Source organism: Betta splendens, chromosome 19 (genome assembly GCF_900634795.4).
Source record: "Betta splendens chromosome 19, fBetSpl5.4, whole genome shotgun sequence".
In the NCBI taxonomy this organism is placed as follows: Eukaryota; Metazoa; Chordata; class Actinopteri; order Anabantiformes; family Osphronemidae; genus Betta; species Betta splendens.
In genome coordinates this window covers 15,120,931-15,136,216 of record NC_040898.2, presented here as the reverse complement: position 1 = coordinate 15,136,216, position 15,286 = coordinate 15,120,931, and the positions used below count along the sequence as shown (strand labels likewise).

General features: G+C 51.0%; 2 protein-coding genes across 3 annotated transcripts; one reads left to right on the top strand and one right to left on the bottom strand.

Moving 5' to 3' along the window:
- Positions 1-389: 389 nt before the first annotated feature.
- On the bottom strand, positions 390-5,282 carry socs3b (suppressor of cytokine signaling 3b). Of its 2 annotated transcripts, none has more exons than XM_041068676.2 (3): positions 4,324-5,282; positions 2,389-2,713; positions 390-2,286 (listed from the first exon to the last, which is right to left on the bottom strand). In XM_041068676.2, the coding sequence occupies exons 2-3, from the start codon at positions 2,479-2,481 to the stop codon at positions 1,738-1,740; spliced, it is 642 nt and encodes a 213-aa protein (XP_040924610.1). In that variant the 5' UTR covers positions 2,482-2,713; positions 4,324-5,282; the 3' UTR covers positions 390-1,737. The 2 variants fall into 2 exon arrangements, with proteins under 2 accessions (XP_040924610.1, XP_028990167.1); XM_029134334.3 differs by lacking the exon at positions 4,324-5,282 and adding an exon at positions 3,141-4,105.
- On the top strand, positions 5,217-15,273 carry LOC114845798 (CDP-diacylglycerol--glycerol-3-phosphate 3-phosphatidyltransferase, mitochondrial). Its single transcript, XM_029134261.3, has 11 exons — positions 5,217-5,434; positions 8,472-8,679; positions 9,232-9,309; positions 10,407-10,506; positions 10,579-10,768; positions 10,839-11,017; positions 11,096-11,295; positions 11,634-11,925; positions 12,743-12,891; positions 12,982-13,112; positions 14,920-15,273. Exons 1-10 carry the CDS (start codon positions 5,319-5,321, stop codon positions 13,099-13,101), a joined length of 1,632 nt encoding a protein of 543 aa, XP_028990094.1. The 5' UTR covers positions 5,217-5,318; the 3' UTR covers positions 13,102-13,112; positions 14,920-15,273.
- Positions 15,274-15,286: the final 13 nt, after the last annotated feature.

The following is a 15,286-nucleotide window of genomic DNA, read 5'->3' as shown; positions in this document are numbered from 1 at the left end:
GTGTGTGCATGTGTGAGTGTGTGTGTGTGTAAGTGTGTGTGGGGGTGTGTTAGTGTGTGTGGGTGTGTGAGTGTGTGTGAGTGTGTGTGTGCGTGTGTGTGTGAGTGTGTGCATGTGTGAGTGTGTGAGTGTGTGTGCGTGTGTGTGCGTGTGTGTGAGCCCCCCCTCCACTACTCGCTCAGAAACGAGAAGTGGTGCACGCGCAGCTCTGACTGAATAAACTAGGAAATCCCATTTGTCAGTAAATAACGTGTCTGCGGAGGCCGAGCGTTGCTGGAACACACACTCCCTCACAATGCATTACGGCAAGTTACAGCGGATCCAGTCAATATTGACTCAGTGGAGTCAGGGAGCGAAGGCAAAGAAACAGAAACACACAAAGCAAATGCTTTGACTTTTGTAAAAATAGTGCTCTTTAATATAAATTACTGAAATAGTTTAGAAATATAAATATGTGCAATGTTCCTTTGTGTTTATTTTTGTAATGTTTCGTCATTTCAGATATTACAGCTTGTATTGTGCCAGACTAGTGGCCAGGCTTCTGGGAGGGAGTCTTTATAAAAGACACAATGAGTCACGTACACGCGTGTGCGCTGCTGCGACACACGTCACAGACGTGGCTTTGACCAGGACGGAGCTCCGACCCCGACTCGGCCCAAACCCGCGTCCTGCATCAAAAGCGTGGGGGCACCGTGGGGGGCACCGTGGGGGGCACCGTGGGGGGGCGCGTGCTCCTCGTTCGCTCCCGCTCCCCTCCGGGCTCCGTGCGGCCGCTCCTCCAGGAGCTCCAGGCAGGAGACGCAGCAGGAAGAAGGAGATGAGACGAGGTCGGCGCTCAGCGGCTCAGAACAAACCTGGGCCGACGTTTACAGGAACCGCGCCTGTGGAGCTGCTTCATTTCCTCTAAGTCTGGGACATCACTCACGTCAATGTTTTTGTTTAGCTGTATACCAGTAAAGACTCCCCCCCCCCCCCCCTCCTCGCCCCCTGCCCAGATCTTTTCTCCTCTTCAATTTCCTTTTCCTAATCCTATTTCCGAGCCGTCTTCCAGTTTCTTTTCTCACCCTCCCCCGTTTCCACGGCGACCATCGCCGTCGTCCCCCGACGCTTTACAGTGTCGCTGACAAACTTCCAGCCAGTCTGGACCAGAATAGGTTGTGATGTTTAGTTTGGGTCCGCTCCAAGGCTTTTGTCTCAGTAACGAGCTTTTGTCTCGGCCACAGAATTCTGCTTTCTGTCAGTGAAGGTCACAGAGGCCGCGGGCGGCGCCGCGTAATGGAGCGGGACGATGAAAACAAACAGGGGGTGAGAAGATGCTCGGTGATGCTGATCTTTGTTCTTGTTGTGTGTGTGTGTGTTTGTGTGGCTGCAGGACACACACACAGCGCTCCTGTCCCATGATGCAAAGCGTGCTGAACGCCCCCGATGGGAGAAGGTTCCGTCGTCACCGGGTCACTGGTCCCGACCCGTCTCGTCGTTGTGCCTCTGTTCATATGGACCGTTAATCCTCTGCGAGGCTCCGCTCTGTGTCTCAGCCAGGTTTAGGTGACACTGACCTTTGACCTCTGGCTTCATCTGCCACTTGCACTACTGCTCGTTTGCTGTGAGGCAGGGTGGAGGAGGGGGAACCAGAACCGGCTCCTCAGCCCGGACCCCGTTCCGCCTGCGGTGAACACATCCTCGACCGGGCCTGATCTCAGACCAGTCCGCGGTTCCGCCGGCACACGTATGCGCGGCTCATATGGGCGCGTCGTACTCCTCCAGGAAGTCTCTGAGCGTGTGCGGGAGCTGCTCCGCCCCCTCCGGGCCGGCGAGGCCGCGGTCGTTCAGCGTCCTCCTGCACATGTGCTGCAGGGACGAGAGCGACGTGAGGAGCGGCCGCCTCAGCTCCAGGGGGATCCTCTCGCCGCCGGTGTGGATCAGGTACACGCTGCGCGCCTCCAGCGCCTCCTCGGCTGCGCACGCGCCCCCCCGGCGCCTCCCGGCCTCCGGCCCCTTTCCCATGTAGTGCGCTATGAGTTTGAGCACGCAGTCGAACTGCGGCAGCTCCTGGGTGTTCTGGGCGTCCGGCTGCAGGTAGAAGCCTCCTCCCTCGCTGTGGATGCGCAGGTTCTTGGTTCCTCGCGCCGTCTGCACGGACAGGGTGAAGAAATGGTGGTGGTCCGACGAGTCTCGGATCAGGAAGGTCCCCGGCGGCTCCGAGCGCAGCAGGGAGCTGGCCTCCCGGCCCCCGACCGCCCCCCAGTAGAAGCCGCTCTCCTGGAGCTTACGCAAGGCGTGCATCACCTGGAGGAGAGAGAGAGAGAGCGAGCGAGCGGTTCAGCGCCGGCTGGAACACAGCGGGTCGGGCCGCGCAGCGCAGCGCAGCGCAGCGCAGCCAACACCTACCTGCTGGTAGTGAGCGTGGGAGCGGAAGGGCTTGTAGTGGTGCGGGGGGAATCCGGACCCCGCGTCGCCCTCCGCTGGGTGAACGCTGCTCATGGCGGGTGTCACCGCGGCTCCATGGCCCCCCGCCTCGGCCCGCCGGCTGGGAGGCGGGGGGCCCGGAGCGGGAGAACCGAGCGGCACCGGCGCACGGGAGCCGGGGGCCGAGGCGGCGGAACCGGAGGGGGAATGGGCCGGATGTGGCTGGGTCACACACCGGGTCCAGGGCCCCGGGACAGAGGGGTCTGATGCATCCAGAGAGGGGCTGGGAGAGAGCACCTACACACAGCTGGAGGAGACAGAGCAGATGAGGCCCATCCTGACCTGAACGGACAACACGCAGCTTATATTCAGGCTAAATGAATCCCTGCTGCTGCGCCGCGCAGACAGACGGCAACTGGATCCTGATTGCTTTCAATTGTCTTCGATCGGGCGGTACCGCAACAGGGGATTTCACAAACGGGGTCAAAGTGAAGGAGCCCGGCTCGTTCCGAATCCCGCCTCGGTCCCGCTCGGCGGCGCCGCCGAGGCCCCGCTCTCCGGTTTCACCGCCCGCTCCGAGCACCTAAAGTGGGCCAGCGCCGGACGGACGCCACGGAACCGCCGCAGCGGGACCGGAGGCTACAGAAAGTCGCTCCAGGAGCGCATGTGGCGCAACGGACCCAGGCTACAACTAACAACCCGTCCGGACCCGCTCCGGCGCCGACAGAACTTACCTTGCGGATATATTGAGCCCCGAACCGCAGCCGCTCGTCACCGGGGAAGAAGACGTGCAAACTACCCGAGAGTAGCGCTACATTAATTATTATGTCAGGCATTAAAATACGAGAGAGTCTCCAGAAGACGCGCGTGTCGCTCCTGAGCGGAGGAATGCGGCGGCGGCTCCGCGCACAGACCCTGTCGGTGTGCGGAGGTTACTGGAGGTTGTTTCCAGAGAGTGAAGCCGTAAAGCTCCACCCCCCGTCCTTCCAGTAAAACACACGCACGGTGGCGCGCGTGCGCGCACACGCACAACAAAGGAACAGACGCACGTGCTCGCGCAGCCTCCTGGCAGATTGCCAATAAATAATCAGCGTGACCTTTGTCGAGCGGTTTCCTGGTAGTGGGGGAAACTTAGCAGCTCTACACGCGGCGCAGCGTGAAATAATAAAATGTTAAAGATGAGCTTTTACAGCTCCTATAGGTGGAAGTCCAGGTCACGCGCACGAGCCGCGGCGCTGCTTCCAGCTTTAATGCTGGTCCCCTGTGCGTCTGCGTGTATAGATGCTGTGTATGAACGTGTAACACTCCAAATACTCATTAATAACAACGTTTCATCGGTGACAGAGTAGGAAAGAAGGACGAGTGTAGTACTTGTGTAGTACTTGACCACGAATCGAGAATGTAATGGGGTATTTCAGCATTTTGTGCAGTATTTTACGGCTGATTCCTTATGTAAATAATGAAGTTTGTCCGAGTGCCAGGTCCGATCACGAGTCCCTGAAGGTTGGACTCAGCAGGTCGTATTTACAGTAAGTTGCTCTGTGTGCACAAAGCATATTTTACTATTGATGGTGGAATTTACTATTTATTGTTTAACCAAGTGTGTGTTCACCGCATTCTGCTGGCAGACGTTGTTTCATCACTGGAGGTTTTTGCCCGCTCTTCGCTTTTAGCATATTTTTGTCGATGACATCACAATCACCTCCAGTACATAGATTATGAGCCTGTGCAACATCTTCTATATAACGTTGCAATATGAACAATGCAGATGCGAAAATCATCATCAATTAGATGAACAATGACGTGACATATTAACAAAAAGTATACAGTATCAGAAATGTAAGTACAACTAAAGGGCAAGTATTAGAGTTTACAAAGGCCATTTCCTGTTAGAATAACATGGCAACATTTACTGACCTGGGCAACGCTTGTCCAATAGATTCTCTGAAGCACAAGTCCATCAAACGTACTTCAAGCCATTGATCCCGTTACGCTGCTCCACTAACAATGACCTCAAATACTCTGTACTGGGTAAAACTCATGCTGAAGTAAAAGTGTGCACATAAGTAATTAGAAATGCCTCATTAGATGAGCCAGCAATGAGGATTTCATCTCAGAACTAAATACTGGAAGCAGTGAAGAAGATTTAGTGAGAAGAAAACAGTTTAGTGAGAGAGCAATTATCAAAATGAATCCAAATTAATTTACAGTTCAGTCCTCCATAACACCATCACCACCCTACCACCACAAAATCACCTGATGGCTGGTGTAAACACATTGAACACTTTGTGTGGCATGACTGAAAATATGCAGTGAAAACCGAGGTCACACCTATGACAGGTAAAGTGGAGGACAAAGATCAAGCATCGCTACCAGTAATAGCCACAAACAAAGCTACACAACAGGTATGTCTGCACAGAGCAGTGCTCAGCAAAACGTTTAGATGCAGTAAGTAATTAACCACCAGTCAAAACATAAACAAGGACACTAGTAATTGGGTGTAGTGTAACAATGCTCCGCTTTTAGGTGAGAATTCGTCCTGTCACTGTGAATCAGAGTAACAGACATGGAGGAAATAGCTTAAAGAAAATATTTGTTTGTAAAAGTGCCATCACAGTTTTCACATAGCTTATATTAGTGACAGCTTTACAATAGTAAATGTGAAAATATTCATATAAATAAATAAAAATACATAAATGAGGTCACTGCTCTGATGTGTGTTACTAATGATTCTGTTTTAATAATAAAATATATTTGAATGTAATACAGTTCTTAATAAGGCATCATAAGTATAATAACTACAAAGCTGCACATATAGGTACATGAAATCCACAGTACTTAGTAGAAATACGTTGTGCCTGTGAATTCGCAGTTTGTCAATAAAGTTGATTCAAAGTGTCGCTGCTGCAGCGATGGCGGCTCCCATGTCCTGGAGGAGGCTGCTCTACTCCAAGTACTCACCGGTCATCGCTGGCGTTTTCACACGAATATCGGATCAGCTCTTCCGAGCTCGGGACAGAAGACGAGGGTAAGACGCGCGCTTCATCTCCTCACACTCGGGTTAAACCACTGTCTGGTGTCGTTGTAATGTGATTTCACCTGCCAGGAGCTAACGATGCTAACAGCGCTGCTAATGCGCCCATCATCGGACGCGTTTATTTGGGGGTTTGTGTCTGTAGGTCAAAGCGAGCAAGACGCCAATAGTTCGTAATGTAACATTTTTGTGCACAGACCTGTGGTTTATTAACACGACACTGATAAGTTTACAGTGACGTGTCATGTTTCATTTAGCAGTAGCCTCCTGAAGTGGAGCTAACCTTTAGGGACCGTCTGCAAAAAGGGACATGCTGTTCTTCAGGTTTTGTAACCGTAGTTTTACCTGTCCGCTCCCCAACGCCCACTTTTACTGGAGTCCTATTGTGTGATTCCTTCACTAAAGGCATCCTTCCAGTAAATTCTTTAGAAAAGTGATATCATCGGCCTGACATGTAATACTTGTCTTAGTTTGAACAATACACGTTGTGTGTTGCAGGCGCTTGCATTCGTAAGTAATGACACTAATGGAGACTTCCCTTCATTCATTTGTTCTGGGCTTCTTCCTTGTTTGTTGCCTTTTTATGCAGGCGTGTCTACAAATGTCCTGTGGGTCAAACCAGAACATTTGCATCACCAGCTTTGCATCTGTAACATGTTCACGGTGGAAACAATAATATGCCACTGCTTCAGAGCTGGTGTTAAATATGAGAAGATGTGAGTTTGCATCAGAATGACTGAATCCTGTACAGTGATCAGTCACAGTGGATCCAGTTGCCTGATGCTGTGCAGGTCCTTCTCCATCGCCACAATGAGGCACGGACCTCACAGCACCTACCGTCCGGTCCCAGAACCAAGCATCAGCAGCCTGGGGGCAGATACTGAGGACTCATTATCTGTGACTCTGAGGCTGAAACAAAGTCAGAACAAAACTGTCACCAGTGGTGAGAGAAGTTATAACGAGCAGAAACTGATTGTCACGGATTTTTCATCCTGATGAAATGAAACACCAGGTGAAATCAGTTCTGTTCCTTGGTCATGCACCGTCTCTGTCACTGGTCGGAACCTGAATTAGGTGTCCTGCACCTCTGTGTCCTAGTTATCTTATCTTTGGCTTTCTAAGAGTCTTGCTTAAGTTCCTGCAGTGTTTTAACCTGGTATGTGCACAAGTCATACGGTAACAGTCATAGCCATGAGCTCATCACCTTTTGGGATGAACTTGAGCACCAACTATGAAGCAGGTCCAAGCATCTGTTCTAAACCTCAATAATGAAAAAAGAATCTGGAACGACTGAATCCAGATGATTTGAGGCTGCAGGTTGGCGTTTAGAGGTGCAACAATAGATATGAAAGATTTTCAAAATGTGCTCTTAAAAACAACCTCATATGAAGTATGTAAAGGAAGTGATGGGGGTGAAGAAAGCAAAAAAAAGGTCAGAGCTCAACAAATTAAGTTTGTCATACTCCAGATCATGCTCCAGGACTGACTGTACCTCCACCTTTCCAGTAGAACGTTGCTCACTAAGCTCTGTGGTGGTGGGACGCATTCTTTAGCATCGCGTCATGTCTGGAGTGGAGCTTTTTCTGACGTCAGTTCATGACACAGTATGAAGCTAAATCACTTTGAGCCAAAGCTTTGATGATGAGATGAGGTGTAGTTTTTAACTCGCCTCTCTGCAAACTGGTTTTATCAGCCATAAATGAAGGAGTTGTTGACCTAGATGTGTGTGCCTGTTTGTCTGCAGGTCCTGGAGGTTTGAGGGTGTTTCCAGGTTTACCTGACGTGGACCCCACCGTGTGATTGTTTTATTAATCAGCTTCGTTATAAAGAACATAAAACAAAAACAAAAAAAATAGGAAGTTGGTTCTTTTCCAGTCCAGAGTGGTTTTGCAGGTTCTCAGTCGGGGAATTTAGTAACATGAGTTTTGATGTCCCATCACATGCTTCATATCAGGAGAGATGTGGTGCTGCCACATACCAGTGGAACACTGCCTCGATTCTTTTCTGTTCAATCTCAAATGAAGTTGTGCATAATTAGCTTATCACCGTTGTTTATAAGGAAGTTAACTAGATGACCGTTGATGAAATGCATTTTAATGCTGCCACAGAAGCTGAGTTGTAGCTCGCGCTCCTCGACTAATCCCTCGCTCTGACTTCGCTTTATGGAGGCGTTTACAGGTTTTAGCCTGTGTTTCCTTATTCCTGGCCTCCGGTCCTCAGATGAGGAGCTGCCTCTGTGGCCCTTCACACCCTCTTATCTTTTACTGCTTTCACAACACTGAGAAGCCTTTGGAGTCAGCAGGTGAACTTGACGTTACATAACTTTATTGCAGAGATAACAGATTCCATCTTGTTCACTGTAAAACATGAATTGTTGAATGTCCTAAATCCCAAACGGACGGGAAATCCCCCAGTTTACTGTAAGCTGGATTCACTAGAAACATCCACATGAAAACGGCTACTGAATGTTGTTGTGCTCGAGTTTAAGTGGTGGATGCAGAAGACAGCCAGCCTGAAGGTCACAGTCATGTCTGAGGTCCACACTCCACCCTAGGGCTGTCTCATGTGGCTGCATCGTGGACGGGTGTAGTGTGGGTGAATTTCACACAGAAAACATCCCCAGTTACAAAGCTGCTTGGAACCAAGATGTTTTTCCTCACTTTGTATATTGAAGACTAAATGTTATTGGACTGCACTAGTTATAGCGGTGTCCTGTTTCAGTCTTTCCCACACGTTGACACCTCATATGTAACCTCAGTATTGTGGTGACTTCATTTTCTGGTGGGAAGTTCTGATGTGTGACAGACGCAAACGCTGCTTGGCAGTGATGCACAGCTGACCCGGCAGCGTGGCACGCTCCCCTCAGGCCAGAGCAGCACAGGAGGGCGTCTCATCCTCCGCTGCACGGCCTCGGATGCGTTCTGAATCGGCCTTTTGTTCAACCCTCTCTTCTGAACAGATTTAAAGATAAATGCATGCCTCAGTGCATTCTGGGTGACGGTGTCTCTAACCGTTCCCGTGTTTCCTGCAGCTCCGTGCTGCTGCTGGCTCCTCTGCTGGCCCAGGCCGACCCGGCCCCCCGACGCGCCTCCAGCCCCACGGGCCCAGCCGGCGCCCAGCGCACCCACGGCCTCTGCAGCCACTTCCGATGGATAGCCGAGCACGTCCCCGCCTTCCGGGTCCCAGGCACCCACGTTCACGTCCTCAGCTCACCTGAGCAGTTCTACCAGGCCATGAAGGTCAGTGTCTGAAGACGCAGCGGCCAGCTTTTCCTTTTTCCTGCAGCACATACACAAGATAGAAGCTGTTTGAGGTCACTGGGGAAGTGCTGGTTTCCCAGCAGACAGTAATCGTTTACTGTGAACCATGTGACAGAATCACAGTAATGTCTCTTCAGATCAACATTCCAATGAGTTCCTGCTGATTGTGTCACTTGCTTTAAGGGAAGGACACAAATATGTATTTATGTAGCATTTAATCAGGTCTAAGGCTGAATGACATCTGTGTGTTCAGCAGTAATTATCTTACTTATAGTAAGTAATTATCCTATGAGCCAAACAGGATTAAATGAGTCTCATAAACACCACAGCTGTTCACAAATCTGGGTTTGTGCCTTTGTGATCTACATTTCCTAAAAGGCCATTTCACTACATTTTCTCATTGAACTCATGAGGTCATTGGTCTTTACAGCGGATGATGCTCGAGCTGCTAAATGGCAGCAGATGTGTCCGTTTTGTTGGACAGGATCAGATCTTTGTACCACTTTGACCTCGTCTCTTGTTTTGCTTCAGACACGCATCAACACTGCAGAGAGGCGTGTCGTGATGGCCTCGCTGTACCTGGGAACCGGCCGTCTGGAGCAGGAGCTGGTGAGTCCAGAGCCCTGTGTTTTGTGCATGAGAGGCAGATCCAGTGAGTGTTGTGCAGAAATGAGTGGTTCAGCTTTGGGGCAGGTGAGAACAGTGGCGTTCAAACACAGGCCTGTGCCAGACAACTGGTCACGGATGCCAGAAAATGTGAGTCATTGCCCTTCCAGGAGAACCGCAGCCTGGTTTGTTGGGAATGAAATGTTCCCCGCAGCAGCTACGGGGAATGACCTCAGAAGCCGAGGGTTTCTGGGTTTGAGGAGCTGGCATGTGATGGTCTGCTGTTCTTCATGCATGGAAAGCCTGGGATAACAACATTCACCCAGAGCGACCGCAGCCCGCGCCCCTGCTTGCATTCAGCTGCTTTTCATGTCTCTCTCTAACTGTTTGGAGCAGCAGCACAGGCTGAATTACAGAAAACGGCAGAGACAAGTCAAACACGCTTAATTGCAGTTAAAAGCTTTGGAAGCGGCCTGTGACCTCACAGGATGATGGATTACTAGAAACGTGAGTCAACGAGGACAGTGGGTTCAGGCCACTTTTCTTTTCAAGCCCAGGTTTGTTTGTAACCGGACACAACCCGCCTAAGTCGCAACAAACACAGGAGCATGTGTGGTTCAGGCGGCGGGTGAGATTTCCCCCTGGAGCCCGATCCACTAACACACAGAACCCAGTCCCAGGCTCCAGCACCAGCAGCCTCACGTGCAGGGGACCGGTCACGCCCTCTGAGCTGGAGCGGTGCGTTTGGGCTCCAGATGCAGGTTCAGCACCGGCGTGTCAGGTGGCCACACTAGCGGGTCGGGCCACCGGGCCCTTGTGAAGAGAAGCTCCTTCGTCCTCACTGCTTTCCCACACTCAGTAAACAGATAAAAGCTCCATAAATGATGTGTGCTGTGGAACTGTGAATTATCATGACTCTAAAGCCCGACCAGAACAGCTCTGTGTCCACATGTTGGTGAGACCCGGATCCACTGTCTGAACTGACGGCACCTGCTGAACCCTGACTGCCTGTTGTTACTGAACGCTGTCTGACTCTGACTGCAGGTCGTGGGACGTTCCAGATGAAACCTTTTGTTGATGATGTTCCTGATGTTCTCCAGGTGGACTGTATGAAGGAAGCGCTTGAACGCTGCCAGGACTCCGGGACTGGACCCGGGCTCAGAGTGTCCGTGTTGCTGGACTACACGCGAGGATCTCGAGGTTGTGGGCTTCGACCCTGACCCGCTGGCTCCTCTTGCTTTTCTCTCTCGCTGAGCGTGTCCGTGTGTGCAGGACAGACCAACTCCAGGACCATGCTCCTGCCGCTGCTGCAGCGCTTCTCGTCGCGGATGCGGGTTTCCCTGTACCACACTCCGGACCTGAGGGGGCTGCTGCGGCTTCTGGTTCCTCAGCGCTTCAACGAGACCATCGGAGTCCAGCACATCAAAGTCTACCTGTTTGACGACAGCGTGATCATCAGCGGGTCAGTTGATGAAGCGCGGCAGCAGAGCGCATCCCGGACCTGTGCCCAGCACCTCCTCTGCTTCTTTCAGGGCCAACCTCAGCGACTCGTACTTCACCAACAGACAGGACCGCTACGTGCTGCTGGAGAACTGCAGGGAGGTTGCAGACTTCTTCTCCGACCTGGTGGAGGCCGTCGGAGACGTTTCCCTGCAGCTTCAGCCCGACGACTCGGTGACGATGCTGGAGGGCGCGGTGCACCCGTACAAAGGTGGGCTGTCAGACTGTAAACGCACCGGACCTCTCCATCTGTGGCTGCACTCATGGTTTGCATCTCCGTGGCAACCAGGCAACAGAGACGAGTTCTCGGCGGCGGCGAGGCAGCGGATCCTGGAGGTGGTGAACGGCGCCCGCGTGCGGCAGCAGCTGCTGAGCCGAGCGGAGGAGGACGAGGGGCTGAGCGAGGGCGAGGGCGAGGACGACACCTGGGTGTTCCCTCTGGTCCAAATGAAGCCTCTAGGAATCCAGGTGGACGAGCAGGTGACGCAGGTGAGTGTCTCATCCGACCGGGTGAATGGTTAACGCACTGGTTAATGCTGGAGGCGACCTTCGCTCCTTTTAAGCAGCAGATATGAGCATATTACCTAATAGAGGTTTAAAACACAGGACTGATAATAATAATCACAGACTTAAAGAATGAGCTTAAACATTTTCACTTTGAGCTCATCACTTAGAACTTTTGTCTTAGATAAACATCTTCAGCTTCTTGTGCGTATTTGAAAAGAATGAGGAAGGAAGTTTGATGCCCTGCTCTATTAAACTCTGCTAGTTTTATTAAGGTGAATGTGATGTCATGATATAGCTCTAACCTCCCTCCCTCCACTCAGCGCCTGCTCCGAGACGCCGCCGCCGACTCCACCGTCTTCCTCACCTCGGGTTACTTCAACCTGACCCGGACCTACATGCGCCTCCTTCTGGGTGCCGGCGCCGGCTACCGCATCCTCACCGCTTCGCCCGAGGTCAACGGCTTCTTCGGAGCCAAGGGCGTCGCCGGAGCCATCCCCGCCGCCTACATCCACATCGCCCGGCAGTTCTACGACCAGGTGTGCCGGCTGGGCCAGCAGGGCCGCGTGCGCCTGCACGAGTACCACCGGGCCCAGTGGACCTTCCACGCCAAAGGTGAGCGCAGCGACCCGCTCCCTGCGGCTTCTTCTCTTTTACCTCCAGTCTCCAGACAGACTAATGTTGAACAGAGCATGCTCTGGAAAGTGTGTGTTTCCTGTCTTGTAAATATGGAAGTGAGCGCGTGCTGCAGGTTCCGGTCGGGTTTGTCATCGCAACAACCCAGCAGCTTCATTTGTCACCTGTGCGGAGATCCCACAGCCTGTCTTTTGTTCAAAGCGGGAAATTCTGGGCCTGAGCTCAGAGGGCGGATCGTGTTTCTGGCCAAGAGCACATCTATGGAAGGAGCCAGGTTGACTTTAGTAACACAAACCTTTTTTCTGGCAGATTCACAACAGTTAGATTTGATTTGAACCTTCTGCAACAATTATTCATTTTGTGTTGTTGTTCAGTGATAGATGGATGTTACTCTACAACTAATGCTGACGTGGAGTTTATCAGGATTTATTATGAGCAACCTCAGAAAAGTAGAAAGTACGAGGCGAGTGAAGCATGAAGCAGTTGTTGCAGCACTGAGGTCTGAGCTCCGATGGACCAGAGCTCGGTTTTGTTTGGCCCGGTGCGTTTGCTGTTCTGCTCGCCTTGTGGCCACAGCGGCATGTAGCGTGAGAGACGAGGACTCGTACAGTCATCCCGTCGCAGCCTCAGGACCAGGATGTACACTCACTCACTCACTCACTCTCATAGTTTGGGGTTTGGGATCAGCGCTGGGGATTTCTGCATGTGCTTCCTTTTAGTTGTGGTTTGGGCCGGCAGAAAGCGCTGCTGGAAGCGGTACCTCCTCACTGGCTCGCTCCTCTCTTCTCTCCTACAGGTCTGTGGTATTACCTCCAGGGGCAGGACCGGCCTTGCCTCACTCTAATTGGCTCCCCTAATTTTGGTTACCGCTCAGTTCACCGCGACCTGGAGGCACAAATCGCCATAGTAACGGAAAATGAGGAGCTGCAGAGCCAGCTGCAGGAGGTTGGCCCCTTTTTTATAATTGGCTCTGAACAGACTGATGGTAAATGACTAACTGCGAACACACACCTGTGTGTAAACTCTGCCTCCCAGGAGCAGGAGATGTTGTACCAGCGCTCCACCGAGGTGTCCGGCTCCACATTCCAGCAGCCTGACCGCCACGTCAAGCTGTGGGTGAAGCTCGTCACTCCCCTCATCAAGAATTTCTTCTGAGAAGCCACGAGGTGCAGACACACACTGTACCATCAGGGTCACGGCCTCTGACACTGGGAATGAGGTCCGGTTTGATTCATTTCACACCCACCAACACCTGATTGAGTGAAGGAATTCCAACAATCCTTGAGCACTTCCTCTTTAGTGACTCAGATGTTTGAACAAAGTGACAGATGATGGATTATCACTTTCATTAATTGACACATTCACCCATTGTTGATGTCAACTGTTTCTGACGAGTTTGATGAGATTTTTCCACCTGAGTGTTTCTCACCTGGCAGCTCCCCAGTTTTCACTTTGAGGACTGCAGGTCACGAATGCAAACAATTGAAACTGGTCTTTGGGTGATGAAGAGCTGAGCCGAGCTGAAACCCCATTTAACAGGATCGTGATGGTTTTGGTTTACTTTCGACTCGTCTGTATTTTTTGCCCTGTAGACAAAATAAAGGCCTGGACGCACTGTACACAAACAGTAAACCAGGCCGTGGTTTCTTAGAAATGTCTGTAGTCATTGTGGTGAGTCCAACATCGGGCCCTGCCGTCGTCTTCCCAGCAGCTTAACTCACCAAAGCCAGAGCCGGGACAGTGCGTCGGCTGATTCACTCCTGTCACGACGTGAGTCAACGCAGCGGCGATTATGATTTATCAGTGTGGTCAAGTTTGGCCTGTGGAAGAGTTCAGTGAACCTGAATCAGAAGAACAGATTCAGTTCTGGTGTGAAAAGCCAAGGTGTCTGAATCAGAGCTGCTTTCATTGTCACCCAGGAAGGAAGTTGTTTCATATTATGAAACGACGGCTGACAAGAAACCCGACAGATCACGCCTAAAGATTGAGGAAAGGACTGAGCGTTTTTTGTTAATTTCTCAGAACAGGAGGTGTCGGGCTGGATGGTGACAGTAAATGGGTGGTGTCTTATCACTAACCTGCACAGAGTCGTGGGGAAAAAAACCTGAATGATCTGCTGCCAAGAGGAAACTGTCACAAACAGATCATGTTGCAGCGCTTGGCTAACGTTCAGAAATCTGCAGGCAGGTGTAAAGAAAACAGGACATTTCTGATTTGAGCCTTGGACGTCGGCAGTTGTTCCGTCTCCTACTCGTGATCATGCAACTCGCCGCTGCTCTGCCCTTTAGTAAAATAAGCTTTGTGGAGCCGTGGATGTGAAGTAGCAGGTGGATACTGGAGCAGACGTCTTAGGTCCAAGAGATGACGCTGCTCCGTGCGTAGTGGAAATCAACCTTCAAGGAAAACGACGTCAGAGGTTTGAACAATAGTTATTTGCAGCTTTGGCAGTTTTATGGTGAATGAAGCAGCTGTTTTAATACACAGATGAGATGTGGAATGTGTTTATTGGGCCGTTTATTTACGTGTGACTTGTTCATGTCCAGATTGTTCGTTTGCCGTTTGCTCTCATCGTGATCCATGTCCAGCATTTCGCTGCATATCTCGCACTTAATTTTCCTCACAGGAAAAAACAGAAACCCCAAAACAATACATGTTCCGCTCGGGAAGATTAGAAGATTCCTTATCAGCAGCGCAGTCTGTGTATTGTTAGAAAGTGGTGACAGCAGGTTGGGGCCCCTCCAGACTGCTCTACAAGTTTGTTTGGAGGGTTCAAGTCCATTAGCTGTCACATGTGGCTGTGAAGGATGTGACTGCCCTCTACTGGTGCTGGTCGGGTTTGTTCTGTGGGTTGTGAGGAGGAGACAAGTTAAAGACTCTGGGAATCCTATAGAAAATGGTCTAAAACCACAAGATCATGAACTAAAAGTTGAACGTCTGTTGAAGTGAGCGTTGTTCTGTTTCCACGTGAACCAGGGTTCTGGAGGTTCTGCTGGCTCTGGATCGTCGGACCCTCCCATGCATCTGAGCTTGACAGGCTCACAGGAGCCGCTATGTGGTGAATGAAAGAGGTAAATCCTCCTCTTTATTTCAGCTCCAGACCTTTTGTTGGGTCGTTTATGTATGTCATCTCACTGGACTTCTGCAGACTTTCCACATAAAGTGTTGCGTGTATAAAAGCAATAGAGACATAATGAAGGCTGTGATGGGATCCAGACGGCTGAAGCTGCCTAACACTAGAGCTCTTGTGTGTTACAGCCGTAATCAGCGTTAACTGTACAGTAAATGTTATGAAATGGAAAATTAAAGGACGACAACTTTTTAAATGCTTTTGAGTGAGTCT